At 43.8% G+C, this 20,128-nt stretch overlaps 1 protein-coding gene across 1 annotated transcript; it reads left to right on the top strand.

Annotated features, from left to right (window-relative positions):
* Nucleotides 1–731: 731 nt before the first annotated feature.
* Nucleotides 732–19,780, top strand: tango6 (transport and golgi organization 6 homolog (Drosophila)). Its single transcript, XM_086163463.1, has 18 exons — nt 732–901; nt 1,222–1,874; nt 2,639–2,755; nt 2,967–3,114; nt 3,440–3,546; nt 3,681–3,843; nt 4,183–4,250; nt 4,514–4,626; nt 5,389–5,565; nt 5,698–5,824; nt 7,610–7,807; nt 9,278–9,421; nt 10,470–10,964; nt 12,600–12,657; nt 12,734–12,892; nt 15,696–15,847; nt 15,957–16,070; nt 18,613–19,780. Exons 1-18 carry the CDS (start codon nt 850–852, stop codon nt 18,787–18,789), a joined length of 3,222 nt encoding a protein of 1,073 aa, XP_086019589.1. The 5' UTR covers nt 732–849; the 3' UTR covers nt 18,790–19,780.
* The last annotated feature ends 348 nt before the right edge of the window (nt 19,781–20,128 follow it).

Here is a 20,128-nt window from a genome sequence, read left to right on the forward strand (position 1 = left end):
AATGTTGTTCTAAATGGCATAAAATGACAAAAGCAAATCTTAACACATGAAAAGGCTCCACAATTGATGATTCAACTAAAAAAATGTCTCCACTGAATCAAAATCACAGAGAAGTGTGTTGATTGATAATTCCTTAATAATCAGCAACAGCGTACCTGGACATTAACAAGAAATTTACTGAAGTGCGTGATTCACAAGTCATTACTAAACCTTTATTGATTTATTTGATTGTAATTTTTTTAATCGGGATCAGCTTTCTGTTCCTATATTGTCCAATTATTGAACTTACCATGCTCTTGTTAGCATATTTTTGTAGTTGCACATGAAACGTGAACTTTTACCATAATATGCAACACATACGGTAATCATTAATCCTCATTTTGCAGGATTCCTTCAGTGTTTTTTTATGCGAAATGCAAATGCAAAATACACATTTCTCATGATAAACGGGTTGAAAGAGTGCATCTTAGCAATGTTTTGACTCCGCTGGTATGATAAATTCTCTCTGGTAGAATTTATTAAAAGTTATCTTTATTTTTTGGAGAGATACCGACTGCAATCGGAACAAACCAACTTGTTCCGAACTTGATTCTGGTAATTTTCATATGTCCAACGACATTGAACGCACCATGAGCCTGTAACGTTCAAATTTCCAATTACAGTGAACGCACCATGAATCCCGGCGTGATGCATCATGACGTCTAATCACTGCGCCATGTTTGACATATTTTTAGTAGCATGGCTAGTGATGTCAGTGCACTCGTAAAGCCTGCCTTATTTTTTCTTTTTTCAATAAGCGTCACAAGTTATCACCAGAAACTAAAATAAGTTCTTTAACGGTTACCTGAGATGACTGCGGCCATTATCTCCGCTTTGAATATCCTTACGAAACCCCTCGGGGGTAAGTTAGCAGAGCAGGGGTGGGAACAAGAGTGTATCGTTGCATTTGTTTTTGAATATTTGTTTTGACACATTTCAGACTGAAGGGCTAAGTACTTTTACCGTGTAAAGCAAAGGCACGACACGGTTTTGTTTTGAATTAAAACTAAGTGTTATGGCACCTCCGAGAATTTAGGGAAATTGTTGTTTTGTTTGATTGCGTCGTACTCGGACGTGCTATTACGTGATGCGTTCATGGGACACACAGTGTGTATGTAAATTACTGTTTTCGAGCTGTGGCGCTGAGATGTTATGCTATTCTGCGTATTTTCCCATCTGCAGAGGCGACTGCACGGGGTGCCCAGTCATCCCAGCAGGAGGCGCTCCTGGCAGCACTGCGGACCAACAGGACGTTTCTTCTGGAGCAGCTCCACAGTGAGAAGAGCCTTGAGGAGGTTCGGAGACTGAGGGAGGAGGTGATCGCCGGGGCTGCTTGGCTCTCCTCCTCCGACACAGAGGATGCGACGTGGTATTTCGTCCAGGAAGGTCTCCTACTTCTCCTCACCCTGTCGAAGCACCTGTCTGCAGAGCTGGCGCTTTTCCAGCGGACCCCACATCCTGCAAATAAACCTCGTACCTCCGAGATGGCACCGCCTCTACCCCCTGATGTCCTCAGCGTCACCCAGCAGAAGACGCTGGCTGCGGCCCTCCAGTTTGTGTTTTCTTTGGGGGTGTGTCCGTACCTGGCTCCAGGTGTAGGGGTTCCACTGGGTCGCAGGTCAGCCTTTGGCGCCTTGGTGGAAAAACTGGTCCGCGCCGAAGCATCGACGGTCGCAGCGAGACGTCTCCTCACCACCACGAATGTCTTGCTGCACGTGGTAGAGCTGACCTCTCTGGCCACACTGGTTTTCACGCGGCACCTGGGAGACCTGATGGCAGCGCTGTGCCAATTGGGCTACCAGCCGCACCGGCCGGATGCAGGCAGCACGGGGGAGGTGAAGATACAGCATCTTCGCATTGTCTTGCTTGTAGTCGGTCGGTCAGTCAGTCAGTCAGGCACAGCCTGTCCAGTTTGACTGTGTGTCTGTTTTTACGACCAGGATTCTAGTAGATCTCACACTACTATTTTTCACTTGGCCATTAAATATTACATTATCAATACAGTCACATTGGAGTTCTGTTGCCCCAAACCAGGAATCTCCCCTGGATTAGTTTCAACATGTTGTTGCCATGACATTCACTAGCAGTTGCAGATATAAGATACAAAGCTGCTGAGTATTTACACTGTCATTATTTTTGACAATAAATCTGAAACGCCAAATTGGAAGTCCATCCTAATATTCCTTTTATTTTTTTAAGAAAGTATCAGTCAGTAGTTTATATTGTGCCCATAATGTTATCCAAAGCTAGTGAGAAAAAAAGAGATGTATGGATTCAAAACCTGTATTGTAGTATTTGATAATCCATGCCTTGAGAAGTAAACAGAGTAGTGGGGATAAATGTTCGAATTGTTGTTATGTAAACCTGAATCATGGAGTCAGATAACTGAACCAGCAGTGCAATTATCATTTTTTTCATTATTGATGAACCTATAAATCATTATCTTCCAGTTGTTGAGTGGTCTACATGTGCAAAAAAAGAGTGTAGGATGTAGAAACAGGCAGAAAATACATTTGAATATACTTACAGTTGAAAGACCGCTTATATGAGGGCTTAGAAAATAAGTTTGACACTTCCCGTTTCAATTCCTCCGATGCAGGAACTCAGTGCTGACGAGCGTCGAAGCTGCAGGGAGGCGCTGAAAGGTCTTCTGGGAAAAGTGTATCAACCGGTCGTTGTCAAGGAGCTGCTGATCCTGCAAGCTGCATTTAGACAGGTATGCAGAGGAGAGGAGGCGCAGGGGGGATTAGCGGATGCGACTTTGAATGACTAAACTGTATAAATCAGTCTCATCCAGAGCCCTGGTATCTGCACTGAGGAATTTGTTGGACTCTAGAATTATCAAGGATTTTTATGTTTCCTCATTTGGAAATTTTTGTTTTTTTTCCCCCTCCTCCATTCTTATCGTGTGTTGGCTATCTTTCTAGTCTGGTCCGAAAGGAAACTCGAGCGGCTCCAGCAGCAGGGCGGCCCCTGCCTGGCTGAGGAGACTGTGTGGTCAGCTTCTCTCTGAGCGCCTTATGCAGCCTAACGGCGTCCAGGCTGTGGTCAGAGCCATTCTGGAGGGAGGGCCAGGTGAGGAAAGGTGGGGGCATGAAGTCAGTAGCTGAACTGAGAAACAGAATAAAGGATCTCCAAATGAAAATTTTAAATTTCTAAGGGATGCTGAACGTGACTTTTACCGGGATTAAAACATATGCTTTAATTATAAATATGTCAATATTAGGCCTCTAGTATCCTGGTGCAGGAGAGCTGAATAGAGATATAAAGTGATAATGAGCTTCTCACAAGCTGTGAAGAACACTTAACCTCATCGTCACCTGCTTGACCATCTTTGGGGGTCTTTTTAAAGAACAGGCATTTCAGGCAATTTTCAAGTCACTCACACTCTTTCTCACAGGCACTGAGTCTGACGTGAGGAAGTGCGATAGTGTTGCAAGAATCCTGGTTGCCTGTCCCCAGCAGTCCGCCTCAGCAGACAGTTACTATAGACAAGTCTGCCCTCAGGTGACAAATATGCAAACAGACACACTAATGCTTGGCAAATTATTTTCAATTTTGAGCAGTTTTTGCCATATAACTTGTGACACAAAATACTGTGTTCGGACAATGTTTTCCAAATGTGTTTTGCGTTTGCGCAGATCCTTGATCTTTTGCACATCAGAGACAAGCTGACGGCCCTGCAGTTTCAGCTTGTGGCCACCAGGGCGGCGCTCCGCATGGTGGAGGAGAAGACCAGCTTTGCCCAGCAACACCTGCTAACTCCTCTTCTTGCGCCTCTGCGTCGCTGCACAGCTGCCACCCGTGAGTTACGCAGCGACACATCCACATTTGGAGACATTTGGAGACGCGAAGACAAAGTCATGACATCTTGCCTGCCGCTGCACGTCTTTCCAACAGTCAATAAAACTTTTGCGTTCATGGCAAATCTATTTAAAGATGAGAACTGTTCAGAAAATTAATCCAACCGCTCAACAACTCAGTGGGCCACAACAAACCTGAGCAGGCTCAGTGCATTAATAAGAGTCAAGGAGTAACCATTCAAATTGGTAAAAAGGGCAGGGAATGTTGATCTCCATCCCCTCAAAGAATGTAAAATATCCGTTGTGTTTCATGTTGTTGTCTCCTGATTGTATTTACCAGGTGAGGGCGAGACCTGCATTGTTGTGGAGGAAGGGGAGCTGACCTGCTGTGTGGAGGATGTTTATAAGGTAACACAGACTCTTCTTCTACTTCTCATGATGTGACACGTGGATTTCCTCGTTATCAAGAAAGGTGTGTGCGCAACAGAAGTCATCAGAATCCCGAAAGAGGTGACAGTTTGAAGAATGATCCTCCAGGGCGGTCCTGGGTTCTGATCACTCAAGCAAACCACAATTTCACTCACCATTTCCCTGGAAACACCAGAACTGACTTTATTTTCACGCATCTCGAATTGTCTCATGGGTGTTCCGTTGATCTCGTGTCTCTTCAGGTTTGGGTGGTGGGCAACAGCCCGTCAGCCCCCCTCCTCAGAGCTCTGGAAGAAATTCTCCCTGTCATCTTTGCGATCTTCTGTTTCACCAAACGTAACGTCTCCCACCTTCGGTGAGCCTCTTTCCACATTTTTAGCCGGGATTTTCACCCACAAATCTTGGCCCAGGCATTGACTATTTCCAAGGAGTGTCCCGACGCCGGATCTGGATGTTGGTTTTGTTTCAGCACAGTGGTGCTTTTGTAGCAGTGAACATATGTGATGCATGAAGGGATTACAATAGGTGTTTTTGAGAAAATCTTTTTATAAAAGGTAATTAGTGAGCCTTGAGGAAATGCAACATAGATGTAAATTTAGCCCAGAATGACACTTGGTTTGAAGTTTGTTTATTTTCATGCTTTTGTAAGAGCGGTGAAAAATGTCTAACTTTCACCACCCCAAAAAAGAAGTATAGCGGTGTAGCTCAGTAGCCTGATTGTAGGCTTTCATACAAACACCGACTGTGAGGTCCCCCAAGTTGCAAACAAACCATTACATCATGGTGATCCAGTGTCAGATGGAATTTTTTTTCTTTGAATTCAAAGACATCTCAGCAGAGCCTGTTTTTCAGAACTTTTGTGTTCAAATTCACGCTCTATTTCCTTTACGGAGTTACAAGTTTAAGGCAGTGAATGAGCAACGTATGGACAACAACAATGGTTGCATCCACTAGCAGGTGGTATTAGCCATTTTACTAATGATGTGTTGTAGTTCAGGTCATTTTACATTTTGACTATGCAGTTCATGTTATTATCACTTTTTTAAATTTACAAGACACTAACCAAATGCAATCTGTCTGCATGCAAATGTGCAAATTTGCGTTTCTGGCTCCACAGCGCCCCCTGCAGGGAGATCTTGCTGTGGTACCTGAGCCACAGCAACAGCGCCGCCGCCCTGCCGGTGCTGAGGCAGCTCTCTGGTCTGGAGGGGCAGGAGAGTCAAGTGACGCCGGAGCTTTACTTCACCGCTGGCAGCAACGGGGGTGTCAGACTGGTTGGCGGAGACACTCCAAGGTGAGACACGCAGCGTCGATGAACGGATGACTTGAAGCACCGATTTGTCATCGGATCCCACACTTTACCTTAAATTTTCATTTTGTCGGATTTTCCCGTGTGATGATTGACGTTTCCTTGTCCCACGCCCAGGGACGAGGACGAGGCCTTGTACGAGAAGCTGTCAGGTGAGCAGTGGAGGACGGAGTGTCTACTGCAGCTGCTGGGCGAACTCAAAGGCAGCGACCTGCCAGGGGATTTCTTCCTGTACCTGCTTCAGGTGAGCCGTCGCCTCTTCATCTGATCTCGGTTAGTTGTCAGCTTAATGCTTAATTCAAGAATTTGACATTTTAGCATTTTACATGCTCGCCGAGATGAAGCAACTCTTCATGCCATCTTTACACGTGGGTGCGTTCAGCAAGCAGTTTAGTAATACAGAGCATCCTGGTGTTCATTTTGTTCATTCAATCATTCATCGGCTGCACTGCTTATCCTGCAGTCGGGTGGCGAGGGGCCACCCAAGGGTTCACTGAGGCCCGGTCGCCAGTCCCTCACATACAACCATTCACTCACCCACTCAAACATATAGTGACAAATAACCATTCCTTCCCTCATTCACACTCCTTAATGGTCATACTATACTCATTATCAATAAATTTTTAGTCCCCGCATCTACTGTGCACTGTTATTTCGATAACCATTCACTGTGCAAGGCATTTATCTTTTTTCTTTTCATGTTTTTTATATTTTGTTTTCTATTGTTTATATTGTACATAGTCTTGTTCATTTGTATTTGTATCCTCTATTTGCATTTTCTTCCCTATTATTACTATTTGCACACTTTTCTACCCAGTAATGCAGCTGTGACAGTTGAATTTCCTTGTTGTGGGATCAATAAAGTTATCTCATCCTGTATTATCTGTTGCAACCATTCATTTGGAGTAGGAAACCCACACAGACACTGGGAGAACATGCAAACTCCACATTTCATAATTATCATTATGTTTATATGAATAATAATGGTTGCTTTCGTAAAATAAGGGATGCCGCTAGTACTTTACATTTGCATAAGATACACTGAATTTAAAGAAAAAAGGCTGACAAATCAAAGTTGCTTAAAATGAATACATATACAATTAAAACTTAATAAATTAGGTGTTATGAATTATCTGATTTCTCAATGGTAATTTCTGGAGTTGATTTTGTGTTTTGTTGTTTGTGTTCACAGGGAAAAATCACACATTTGTTCATTTGGCGAATGGATTACCCTCTGTAATTATGTAATACTGGTTCATATGGTTAATTGTTTAAGAAACAAGCCAACTAAGTGCTTTTGCACCGCCAACTAAAGGTCAAGTCGGTGTACAATTTATCAATCTTTGTTTTTCAGGCTTTATGAGGTTTCGGTAATTTACGTCTCGTCGAACGGATGGGCTTCGAGAAGTTTCTGTCTCCTCATTCAACGTCTTCAAATCCCACTGTCAGATAATCTATCATTATTGATCAGCCAACATCTACAGGAAGATTTAAATGGTCGAATGCTCAATATTATTTCCCGGAAATTACTGGGGGGCTGCTCCTTGGTGGTCTACCGGAGATTAATTATTTGGAAGGGCTCTAGTCAGCTGAGATCTGATTCGTCGGCTGGTTGCAGTGAGGAAATAAAGACACTGCGCTCTAGAGCTTCCTGTGGTTGTCACGTTGATCGTAAAATACCGTTGCCAGCAGATGTATGATCCTTGACACGTATGTTCATGATCCACATGGAAAGTACTCAGACTCATCACCTGTCAGTTCTCCTTGTCATCGGATTGCTGTTTCTACGTAGTCTTAAAATGCTTTTAAAGGCTTCAATGTAATGAGTCTGGAAAAAAAATCCTTCAGTTTTGTTTTAAAAGGTATCAAATCCCGATTTAGAATTTTAAAAAAGATGGCCGCAGGCTTTCTTTTTGTCTTTTTGCAATGCTTTTCATTCAAGCTCACCATCTCAAAATAGTTGTTTTCAAACTAACGTTGAAAGATTATTAATCGCATAAAAATGATTCCCTGCCCTCTTCCCCCATAGGACCTCACCAGCTGGGCTTCTGAAGCAGCAGAAGAAGAAGAAGAAAAGGACGGAAGGGTACTGTACACCTCTTCCACAACGCTCCTGGAGGCAGAGCAGCGGCTGCAGAGGCAAGGCCGGAGCCTTGCTTCGCTTCAAGTACTGGCCATAATGGTGGAGACGGTACAGCACTCGGTGCTGCTAAGGAAGATCACGCAGGTGAGCAGAGGCTGGTGATTCCCAGCAGTTGGAGCAGGATTGTATAATATAACTTAACTTATAATATAACTTTTCCCCCCAGAACCTTAGTCACAGGGAAACTGAATGTCACCATATAGGAAACAGGTGGCAGCCCTCTACAGGAAGTGACGGATTGACTTCAGTGGGGGCCACCAGCCTGCTAGCTCAAGTTTTTCCCCATTTTTGTAGTCCTTTTTCTACTATTTATGTGTAATTTGTAGTTCACTTGTAACAAGCCTGCAAGAAGAAACATTTCTGTTCATTTCAGCATCCGACAGATGCCTACACACACACACACACACACACACACACACACACACACACACACATGCACAAAGAATGAAGGGGATCTTGCATAAACCCAGTGGCTGCATTTGAAAAAAAAATAAGTGTGACATATCTCATATTATCTCTGGCGTCCCTGTGACCTGCCAGAGCCTGGTGTTTCGGCGCTCTGGACAGATTTCGAGGCCAAAGTCGATACGGTCTTAATAAATGAGTTCAGTCTTAAGATATGAAGTTGGCAGTCGTTGCCATTGTTATCGACTGAAGGTGAGACTGAAGGGAGCGGGTTTTTTTCACCAGACGACAGCCTGTATTTTGCATCGAGGTGGAAGAATAATCAAAATGTTATCAAATGACAATTTTCTGCCATCAGAACCAATGCTAGGTTTATCCCTGTGGTTTTGTTTCCCCACTCCGACGTCTGAGAGGCGCGTAAGAACTGCCGATACCTTTTTGTTTCTTTCGAAAAAGTCACAAACCTTTTCAAGCTCATGTAGGAGGCACAAATCATGAAGACCAGCAGGCGGATGTGACCCTGTTGTAATGCGCATCCATGTTGGGCATTTACTTTAAGAATTATCTTTATCTATCAGATTGCAGGCTGAAAACCCCTCCCGACGTCCCCCTCTGTTGGGTTTACCCTCCCGGAACTATCCGGCTGTTTTTTTGTCCTGCTTATTTTTTTGAAATCAGCCTGCGTCCCCCAGGGAGTAGCTGTAATGGAAGCAGGCCACCTTGAGTCATGCCGTTACCCAAAAATAGAGTGCGTGCTGAGGAAGGGGGCTGCATGGGTGTTTGGTGGAGGGATGTGTGAGCAGCCCGCTGCTTTGCTGGGGCCAACAAACTTAACTGTCCCTCACAGATTAAGAAACGTCTCTGATAAACCGGAGTCACTTGATTGGATAAGCTTTTATTTTTAGCCGTCTCACCTTTTTGGATGACTTTATATGGATTAAACGTTTTTTTGGCACTTCCTTCCATGAAAACACAGGCAAAATATGCTCCAAACTTTCCCAGAGCAACCGCCGACCTGCCATTTATTTGGTATTAGCAAATTGGTGCCTCTCCATACACCCTTCAAAGGTTGAACTCAGATCTGTCCTTTTTTTTTCTGTGTGCAACTCCCACAGTTATGTGTCACATCTATGTGCCTGTTGCATTTAGGTGGTGAGCTATGTGGTGTCCCTGCTTCAGAGGGCCTGCATCGGCCTGGATCAGGCCCCTGGTTCCATTTCAGGAAACCCAGTCGAGAGCCAGACGTTGAGCATGGGGATGGGGCTGGTGGCCACCCTGCTCTCCGGACCCCAGGTACCTCTTTAACCTACACGTAATATGCAGTTTTTCAAAAGGTAACAGTTGGTCACGGTTTATTTTTGCTTAATTAAAAATAAATTAAAAATTACACATTGCATTTTGCACACTTGGATCAGTGTAAATTGATTTACGTGTGAGAGATTGAACACAATCGTTATTTTTTTTTCCAATAACAATTTTAATATCATAGTTGAACATGTTTGGCTGCCAATCTCTAGAGCCGTGTAAAAGCAAATACAGATCCAAAGAAACGATACTTAATCCTGGCCATCCCTAAATACGAATCAACATCGCCAAGTGAGATGTGGTGAGACATTTTCTCACCTGTTATTGTGTGGTATTACTTAATGACTGTTTTTTGCATTCAGATTTACAGAAGACTGCTGCTACTCTATATCCAACTTCAAATTACATGAATTTATACATTTTAGGTTAATTTGCCGTTAAATCTCTGATCATCTTTTCACCCAAGCACTGGTAGATTGCATCTGTGTGCACTTTATACTTAATAGTTTCATGTTTGTTTATTGCGCACTTTACTGTTAATGTGCACCATTATTATTTTGTTTATTTCATGTCACCATTGAAAAGTAAGAAAGGTATTCTCGATTCCTCTGTATGTCTAGTGCATGTGGAGAAATTGACAATAAAGCTGACTTTGACTTTGAGACGTTCACATCCACAAATGTCTTCGGTCCTCTCTTTTTCCTTCTACCTGGCAGCTCCATCTCCAACAAACCTAACTCTCCCTCCACTTCATGTGTCCAAACCCACTCAATTTGGCATCAAAATACCCGTGGAAATTCCAACATTGAAGCTCACAGGATTAATAACACCGCGGAGATAAATGGTTTTGCTCCAATGAAGGCAGAAGTTTTAATGGCACTGACAATAGGAATAAAAGTTATCATGGAAGCTATGCTATTGTACTGCTTTGGTTGCCAGGGGGAAAAAACTATAAAAAAAAAAAAACATTAATTCAATGAGAATGTTGTGCTTTTTGGAAGCCTCCCAGTCTCCTGACCAACCCTGGCTTTTCCAGCTCACCGCAGACGACTACTCCTCCATGTCCGGACTTCTCCCGCCGCTGCTCACGCTGTCAGAGAAACACCCCGATGTGTTGGTCCAGGAGCTAGCCTCCAACCTCAGAGCCGTCATCGCCACCCACGGGGCCTACCAGCCCCAAGAGCTCCGCGTGGCTGCCGATAAACCCCACAAAGACTCTAAACCGCCAAAGAACAGCGACGGGCATCCAGATAAAAAACACAAGCTGGAAACCGAAGCCAAAGATGCTGGAGCTCGTCCTCATCCGCCTCTGCCGGAGAGCAAAAGAGCTGCAGCCGGACTGGTTCCGGAAGGATGCGCAAGACGTTCGGCCGACGCCGACCCCCGCCCTTCCACTCAGACCTTCTCTGATATGATGTTGGAGGCATGTGATCCGGAGGTGCCAACAAGAGCCTTCGCCCTCAGGGCCTTGACCAGGATGGTGCAGAGCAGAGACCCGGAGGCCGTGCAGGCCCAGGAGAAGGTCCTCACTGTGAGTCTCACTTTTCAGTCATTCTATCCTGATGACTGAGACCAAATCATGAATGAGAAATTTTATTGATATTTTCTTGTTCATTTTATGACATTAGGAAGGAAAATTTCATTGAAAGCAGCATTTGGTTCCTTCGCTTTAAAAAAAAATACAGTGGCCCCTTTTGGCCAACAGGTCAAAATTCAAGGCCTTTGCTTGTTCGGATTTATTTTGTATTCGTAGTACACCACTCCACCTTGAAAATCAATAACCAATGAAAAATATGGAGGTGTTTTGATACGAGGTAAAAAAAATAGCGTCCCTCCAGAAGGTTTATCCGCGCCATTTTTTTTTAATCCGTAATGTGGCCTTAGACTTGTGGAGCCTTGTAGAGGAAGAAGTTCTGCCCAGTTGGGATAAAGAGTGTATTATCAGCTTCCTCCTCCCAAAAATGTTTTGGATGTCTTCACTTCAGTTAGGCAAAGCTATTAGCAAAACCTATTTATTACATTTTTATTCCTTTCAATAATTTGTCGTTACTTGTGGTTCAAAGAAATGACTCAACTTTGAATGTGGACTCTACCATCTGTCCAGAAAAAGGTTTAAAACGTCTTTTTTTTTCCCCCTGCAAAATTGAGGATCGTGAAGATGGTTGCTATGGTAACTTTCCAAGGGTATCACATTGTATTAGAACCAGCTCAATTGGAATTTGGTCTCTGATAAGGGCTTTTTCGAAAGGGCTAATTTTTTTTTATAAATGCATGAACATTCTTGGTCTTAGTTCCTGGAAAACAGATCAATTTTCCAAGTGGGTTTTTTTCTTCTGAAGCAAAATTGTTATTAATTTGAGAGTTTTCAGACAGTTTTCGGTAAAGATGACTATTATATTAGCAGAAAAGAACAGCTCACAAAATGGCCAGTCTCTGCGCGTATGTACGCACGGGCAACAGTTTGGGGGGAAACAAGGCCTTTAGTTTGACCTTTTCCATCTTCAAAGCTCTCTGGGATCAATTACCATTATCGCGATCCAGTACTCGTCCGGGGACATTTTAAGAGCAAACAAACCGAGGCATGTTAACGAGTGCCTTATCGTAGTCGGTGCGCCCAGAGCTGGCGGGTCAGCGGCTATCCGAGGAAGCTTTCGCTGCAGCTTGGTGATGGTATTGTCTGCCTCTCCTGGCACGTTCTGAGCAAACATGTATAATAAATGAGGCGGCTGGACCCCTTCCTCTGGGAGCCCAAGGAAACAAAGGTATCCAGGGACTGGTTTAGATGTTCCAAAGAAAGAAAAGCAAAAGAACAATAACTCATGTAATATTCTGTGTCATGGGAAGCCTCCCACCCCACCCCCGTTATGTGTAACTTTGATAACTACGCCCCTTTATTAATTTTTCTCTTTTGTGTCATATTTCGCGGGGGGGCTCTTCCATACCTTCGACCCAGGGGCTCCATATTGTACCTGGGGGTGGTGTTTGGATTATTCCCTTTGATAGTCTTTAATATATTCGGTGTCACGCCAGTATTGACCCTCTTTAGCTCCACTCACAGTCAGACCTCAGCCGGCAGTGTGTTCGATCCATCGAGGTCAAACGGGATTAGGTTTTACGCTGGCGTCTGTCGCCGAGCAATCAACCCCATGGTTGTTTCCACCCCCAGCTTTTCCTGGAGAACCTGGAACACGAAGACTCTTTCATCTACCTGTCGGCCATTCAAGGTAAAGCTCATCATCCGAAAGCTACCTAACCATGATATTCCAAAGGACAAATGGACTGAATCTACTGTATGTTTAGGTCTTGCCACACTGGCTGATTCCTACCCCGAAAGAATCCTGGAGCGGCTCCTGAAGGACTTCCAGCATGGTCCTTCCCTCCCCACATCCAACAAAGGCCACTCCCTAGAGTCCCGTCTTAAAGTGGGGGAGGTCCTAATGAGGTCCAGCCGAGCCATGGGTGAGCATCATCAGCGTCAGCACCCTCAAGCCTCATTACCCCTAATGCCGCCCATACATCAGAAGACTGAAAAGATTTGGAGAAGACCCGTAGAAAACGATCATCTCACATCTAAAAACAGGATTTTAGAGTTTTCCGTCGCAGCCTAGTCTGAGATCGAGATTTCACAAAGACTGAATCTTACAGAATCACTATTTACAAGACTGCAGCTAGATTATTTCAGCAAATTTTACTCCCACTATGCAGTGTTTTCCCTGGGTATTTGTAGAGGCCAATAGGTTGGCATGGCTGGATGTCCAGCTGCAGATTCACACATTCATACACTGCTCACAGCACATTCAGGGACCAATCACTGTTGTTGAATTGTGTTTCGAACCGAGAACCACCCTACATAGGATGGCGATGTCACAAACACACACTGACATTATCCAGATGAGCAACATCTGACATTTAAAGGTCTTTAACGCTTAGTGAGTTGTGAGACCGGGCGAAGCCGAGGTAGATACAAAACAACACCAGCTCGAGATTGGAAAACCATTTCTATTCCCTGACGTAAACGTTCAGATGGTCGAATCAGAATTTGATTGAACCAAGAAGAGAAAATCCACACTGCCTTGTGGGATGGTGTTCTTGCACCCCTCCAGACCCTTTAACCCCCCCTCCCTTATTTTACCACCTTTGTAAACAGAATTCTCCATTAAGACTCTTTAACATGAGAATATGTCATCTCATAAATCTTCTAGAGGGGCTAAGCAAACACAGGATTAGTGGAACCAACGTGGACACCAGAATGCAAGAAAATTACCCCGGAATGTTAGAATTTATCCCTTAAAAATGTGAAAAAGAACCTATAGGTCTGTCTGGTTTTACTTTAAATTCTAGTTTCATTTTGACCTCCTGAGCGTTTCAATCAGCTCACCGGTTCAACTGATTAAGTGACCGCTGGCTGCATAAACGGAAAAAAAACTCCTGTTAGTTTTTAATCTGATCGGCAGCTGATGTCAAACCTCGGCATTTCTGGAGGGAAAACCGAATAAATGGTTTATGTTTTTTTCCCCCAACTGTAACTTCAGCTCTTTGAGAGGAGTAAAAGATACGGATGCATCCATGTTAGGGTTACATGTCTAAGCATGGACATGTCCACACATCCAGGGCCACAGTGAAGGCTTGTTTCCTGCACACGTCTCTTCAGAAGGGCCCCTGTGTATTAGAAGTTTGCCACCATAAGAAAAAAAAGACCCTGTTTGACTCTTCTTTTTCCAGCCTCTGGTTTTATGTGCCAGATTACCATCGTACCACTTTCTAAGAACAATCGGGGCGTTTATGTCTTTGGATAGACCTTCAGTTTGCTGCAGACACATCCAGAGAGCCTCTGTTTGACTTGACCCCCCTTCCCACACACACACAGACATCATCACACAAAGCTAGGCTGCCATTTGTAAAATGTTCATAACTCCGGGTAAAATGCACTCGCAGAAAAGCAAACGCAAAGTTGCCCAAAGTTGAAGCTCCACCGAAAAGGGAATGCGATTTACTGAGTCAAAAGTGGGACAGCTGTGGGAGCGCAGCATCTGTCCACGCTCGAAACAGAGGTTGATGCACACAGCGGCAGTGTTGAGATGCAAAGGACAGCTGAGCTGGTGTGTGTTTTGTGCTCCAGTCTTGCAGTTCTGGGAAAGTGTCGATGTTCTGAAAGAGCAATCCATGGCGAGTTAAATAGATCAGATGGAGTGTCTGTTTTGTTTTTGTTTTTTTTTCTGGACCAGGCTAAATTAGCTATCTAAATCCCTGCAGACGTCAGACACACACACACACACACACACACACACACACACACACACACACACACACACACCACTCATGCACTGTGACTTCTACCCGCTTGTCGCCTCCTCGCCGTGGTCAAACCCTGGCCATCTGTACGTCTGCCAACTGAACTGTCAACTCAAACACGACGTGTTTAACTTAGTTAGATTTAAGGCCATCGCCTCCCGCATCTTGCCAACAAACACACACACTTGCAAACAACTCACCTTCCTCTTCCAAAAGGCAAGAATAGATTGTCTCTTTGCAATGCGGTGGTACACACTTTATACATCATTTCAGAATGTCGACTTCTGTGACACATCTTGCAAATTTAAGATAAGATAAGAACAACTTTATTTACCCCGAAGGAAATTGTTGTGCCAGAGTTTCAAGCCAAAACATAACAATAATAGATAATAGTAGGAAGGAGGGAGAATAAGAAATACAATAAAATATAAATTGTCAAGGTTAAGGCTATCAAGTGTTTTAAGGTCTTAGGTCTTAAATTTAAAGAAAAATGTATTCTAAAACACAAGAAAAAATAAAAAATTATACTTCTGAATATAACAATTAGCTAATCGTCAAAATAAGATTGACACGAGTGTGAAATGTTTAAAATGAAGCAGCTACAAGACATTAAAAGAAGTCACCTTTTACATTATCAATGTTGCAATTAAAACATTTTTTTAAATGTAATTGAAATTCGTAGATCAGCCTTTAACATTAGCTTCTCCCAAAGACCCGGTTCTGCCTTAGTCTCTTTCTGATGTGATTTTATTTTGCCATTCTTTGAAATGTTTGTCTATATACCAAATCAAATATCCCCTATTGGATTTGGCGCAAAAGTATGACAACACACGCCTTCTAAACCAGCTGTTATTTCTCTTTGACGTCGGCACGGTTTCATTTGATGTTTTTGAAAAATACCGGTTATCGGTTGGGCATGTTTTTTTTTTTTTTTTGTTGTTCACCTGTGTGAGCCGGGCGTTTCCTCCAGGGGAGCTGGCGCCTCATCTCGGCCGGCCCCTGGTGTCCGTCTTCCTGCGGGGAACCAGAGACCCGGACCCAAGTATGCGAGCCAGCAGCCTGTCCAACCTGGGGGAGCTCTGCCAGAGACTGGACTATGCACTGGGCCCGCTGGCTCAGGAGGTGAGGGCAGATACACAGACAAGGGAATCATGGAAAAAGCTTCAAAAATGAATTAAAATCCTTCTTATTGAATTTTGTGTGTATCTGTGTGTGTGTTTTCACGGTGAAGCTGAGCTCCTGCCTGACAGCCCTGATAAGGACTGAGAAGGAGGTGGAGGTGAGGAGAGCCGCCGTCCACGTTATCGCCCTCCTGCTCCGAGGCCTCAGCGACAAAACCACCCAGGTACGAACACACTCGCGCACATTTCATTCCGACACTGATACACTCACCGTTATGTTTTTATTTACGGAGACTTTTGGTTTAATTTAATTAATTTAAAAAAGATCCAGTTGAGCAAAAAGACGTGCCTTTAACAATGCTGGTAATGAAGGCACGTCGAACCAATCAGGTGTTTGATGGGCAACGTCGTGATTAGAAACAACATTTACTGACACCGATGCTCAGGTCGGAGTCCAATATCAGCAACAGATAAAATGTGTGTGTGTCTGTTTGACAACCTTGAACCTGTTTGTTGATTTTTTTACTGCATGAACGGATTCCTCTTGGAAATTTTCTGCTAATAAAAATTAAACCGGCATCGAGAGAGGGACATTCCTAGGGCCTTTAATTGCTTGTGAAGTTTAAACATTGACTCTGTCTGTAATTTTCCCCGTTGACTGTTGGGAAAGGCGGAATCAATCACACAGTGTTTGCTTTCGTTGTCGCCCTCACAAAGCCTTCATCTGCCATCCTTTGTCCGACACCAGGAAGAAGGGCTTCGTAGCGGGTAATATTCCACCGGGACTGGCAAGATGTGATGCCTTCAGGTTTCTCCACAGGGGTTGCAGTTTCTTAGCTGAAACAGTAACAATCCAACCGGTTCAAAAAGAAAAAGTAAATCGGTTTCTTTTTATTTTTCAATTTCTTCTCGTCTCTCTGCTCATTAGCAGATAAAACTGAACCAACGAAAAAAGAAAGGCTTTTCCTTCCATTGTTCAGCTTCTTCAGGGAAATAATCCCTTTATTTGAGAGGGTTCAGGCCCTTCACTCATCCAGTGTCCAGCTATTTTTGGACTTTCCCACATCCTCAAGAAGACCTATGATGTCAAGGAATGGCTGAGAGGCCACGGATGGTGGCACTGGTTCGCATCCGCTGCGCTCAGAGCGATATTTACAACCCGCCTGTTGTGGCCGGGAGCAGGTGAAATCGCAAAAGCAGCATGTGTGAATTTCCATGGCTTGACGGGTCCTGTAATCTTGTCCCGGCTTCCCTCCGGTCATCACAGGCCTAAATGGTAGCTTCTCACCAGACACAGGAAGGGACACTCCCTCTGCAGTTTGCATTCACACCGGTTTGATCAGTAAATCTTGCCAAACGTAATAAAAATGGTTCTAAAGGCAGCTGGAAGACGCTTAAACCCCTTTGCAATGTTTCTCAAATCGGGGAAGCAATACGCACTTTGGCTCTGGAGCCATAAATATTCCCAGTCATGGATTACAACAGGCAGTTTCCACCAAAGTTAAAGTAATTGGTGTCAAATAGAAAAAAGTGCAGGGTTTTTTCCTTTTTCTTTTTTTTTTTTTGGCAAGTCATTTCCATGAGAATTAGATTATTATCACTGTCTCCGTCCAACTACCGTTAGTATTTCTTTTTTTTTTTTTTTTTTTTGAAATATCACATAAACGTCAAATAAAATTACGGTAAGGCTCAGCCTATTTTTCGGTCAAATTGAACGACAAATTAACGTCTCCCTCGAGCCACAATGTCATTTCTGTTCTTCTAGAACCGTCTACTAGTTTTTCGAAACGTTGCATAAATGAATCCTCGCCTGTTTGTTCTCCCCGGTGCCCTTCGGCCCGGGGCAGAGCGGCCGCACAGTCAGTCCCCTGTCCAGCTGCTGGTCTCCGGCCACATCCTGTAATTACTGGAACAGCTGGAAAGAGGCGGCCCTGCAGCAGCTGCATGGGACTAATGACACACACGGACACATGAGAACAGACACACACCGGCAGACCGCCACACAAAGGTTAGGCCAAGGAGCAGCACAGGAGTTGGACAGGTGTTCGTTAAAAAAAAAAAAAACTCATCCGCAGCCTCTTCATCAAGGGTTCTATTGTGATGAAGATGTTCTGAAACCCGGTGGTCAAAGGGCTCGGTGTTGTAGGTTTTCATTAAGTCCAGACTAGACACCTCCTCCTCTTTTAACAGCCGATTATATAGGACTATGGATGACCTCCCGCGCGGGTAATGTCAAAGGTCATTTACTCAAGGGTTATTTGGGGCCGAACGCAGATCAGAAGCTCCGTTGTCGTGGCTTCTAAGAGGCAGGTGTTCCGGTGACGGTGCAGGAACCAGGAGGAAGACGAATTGTCCCGCTGGGATCGATTCGCATCAGTGGAGAACACGCAGTTCAGCAGGATGGGTTAAACAGCGTCTCGCAACGCAAAACACACTCTATTCACTTTTCAGGTATTAATTCGTTCCCCATAACTCTAAATCCTGACTGATCATGATGATCAGTTTGCGGCCCTGGACCAAATCTCCGATACGCAGCACTTTGGTTTATCGACTATTATTAATTACTTTTTTATTAACGGAAATAAACTAATTGGAAAAGGGCTGAATGCGACTGTTGAGATGTGTTTGCGGGTGTGCCGTCATACATGCATTGTGGACTCTGACGGTCTTCAACAATCAGGGAGATGTATATGGATTATTTGACGTAATCTGTTATTTCTCTTGCAGTCTTCAGTCCTTCACGTCTTCTCTGCCCCCTCGTTGCAGGTCCTCAGCCACGTCCTGCTGGACCTGTACCGCGCGCTAAAGCAGGTGGTGCGTTCGGACCGGGACGACGTGGCGGTGCTGCACGCCCAGCTGGCTCTGGACGAGCTGGACGACGTGATGAGGAGGCTCGTCTTCCCCAAGCAGAAGCTGGAGAAGAAGATCGTCGTCCTGCCCTAACGTTCACCCTGCGTGTGGTATCCGTTGGTTTTTTCTGCACGGCCTCTAACGCTCGACCTGCTTCGATGCAATACCACACCGTGACATCAAACTGTTCAGCTTTTTTAAAATAAATATTCAAATACACAATCCCTCTGATGTGTAGACATTAAACTTTCACTTTTCGATCTTTTGAAACAGAACAGGACAAAGACTACTGACATAGAGAGATGCATGTTTGCAAAGTGATTTTTTTTTTGTTTTAACTTGGAGTAGATCATACATCATGCTGTATTTGCTTATGGTTTTGAAATCAGATGACAGAATTTTCTGAGAGGTTATTTCAAATAAGCTTCCCTAAACGTTGAAGTAGGTAGGTTGAAGTGGTGATTATTTTTTCCCGATTTAGCACATTTACACCGACCTGTTTGAAATTGCCAAAGAGGGTCCAGAAAACCCCTGACACATTACTCCTTTTGTCCCCCTTATCCGCTGCTCTAGTAGGCAGAGCAGGAGGAATGACCTTCGCTCTTTCTCTCCCACTGGGCAAACATGGCCGTCCTCTGCCATGTTTTCCATCTGTGGATCCATGTGTGAGCGTGACATGCCGCCTCCTATGTCATGTCTGACAATTTCTTGGCCTGAAATTAAACCATGATCAACTTAAGTTTTTACAGTTTTTTGTATTATAACCAATCAAGAAAAAAATCATCTATAAAACCTGATCAACTGGTAAATTGATCGGGTTTTATAGCAGCCTTATTTGTTCTTAGTTTCACCTCACCCACTGGCTGTTCAAGGTCGATGTTTTCTGGCATCGACGACAAAAAGTTTCCATATTGGACCCTGAACTTCAGTTCACTTTGATAGTATGATAGTGAGGAATTACCAAAAATTCTATGTAAAAGACAAAAAAAAAAATGGCATAAGAAATGCAAAATGTATGTACTGAATTATCAGTCTGAAACCTGGTTGTTTTATATATATATCATTAAAAAAAAACGAGACACAAGCAAAGTGTTTGATTAAAATCACTAAATCAGCTTAATGCACAAATTATACAAAATAAAAAATTAAAAAAAAAAATGAAGTGCAACTGTAGAAAAAAAAACAACGTCTGGATTACAGACAAGTGCAGAATGACTTGACGTTTTGAGTTACCGTGGTAACAAAAATTCCATCAAACCATGCTTGGAGTTGTGTGGAAATGAATGAGAGGATTTTTAAAAAAAATGATGAAACCCACATGTTCCAAAAACGAAGATTATGTTTCCACAGCCGGGTAGATGCAACGTCCGACATTTCTTTTTTGGGTCATTGTCTCCCATCGACCAGCTGTTTCTTTGAGAGAGAGAGAAAG

The sequence above is a fragment of the Fistularia commersonii genome, chromosome 17 (genome assembly GCF_037954325.1).
Source record: "Fistularia commersonii isolate RoL2024-O1a breed Wild chromosome 17, RoL_Fcom_v1.0, whole genome shotgun sequence".
Lineage (NCBI taxonomy): Eukaryota > Metazoa > Chordata > Actinopteri > Syngnathiformes > Fistulariidae > Fistularia > Fistularia commersonii.

Bases quoted from the DNA above. Each gene is read 5' to 3' on its own strand.
- tango6 (XM_086163463.1), top strand. From the start codon at position 850: ATGACTGCGGCCATTATCTCCGCTTTGAATATCCTTACGAAACCCCTC. The intron at 5,566-5,697 runs GTGAGACACGCA...TCCCACGCCCAG, and splicing joins GTTGGCGGAGACACTCCAAG to GGACGAGGACGAGGCCTTGT. The intron at 7,808-9,277 runs GTGAGCAGAGGC...TGTTGCATTTAG, and splicing joins TGCTAAGGAAGATCACGCAG to GTGGTGAGCTATGTGGTGTC.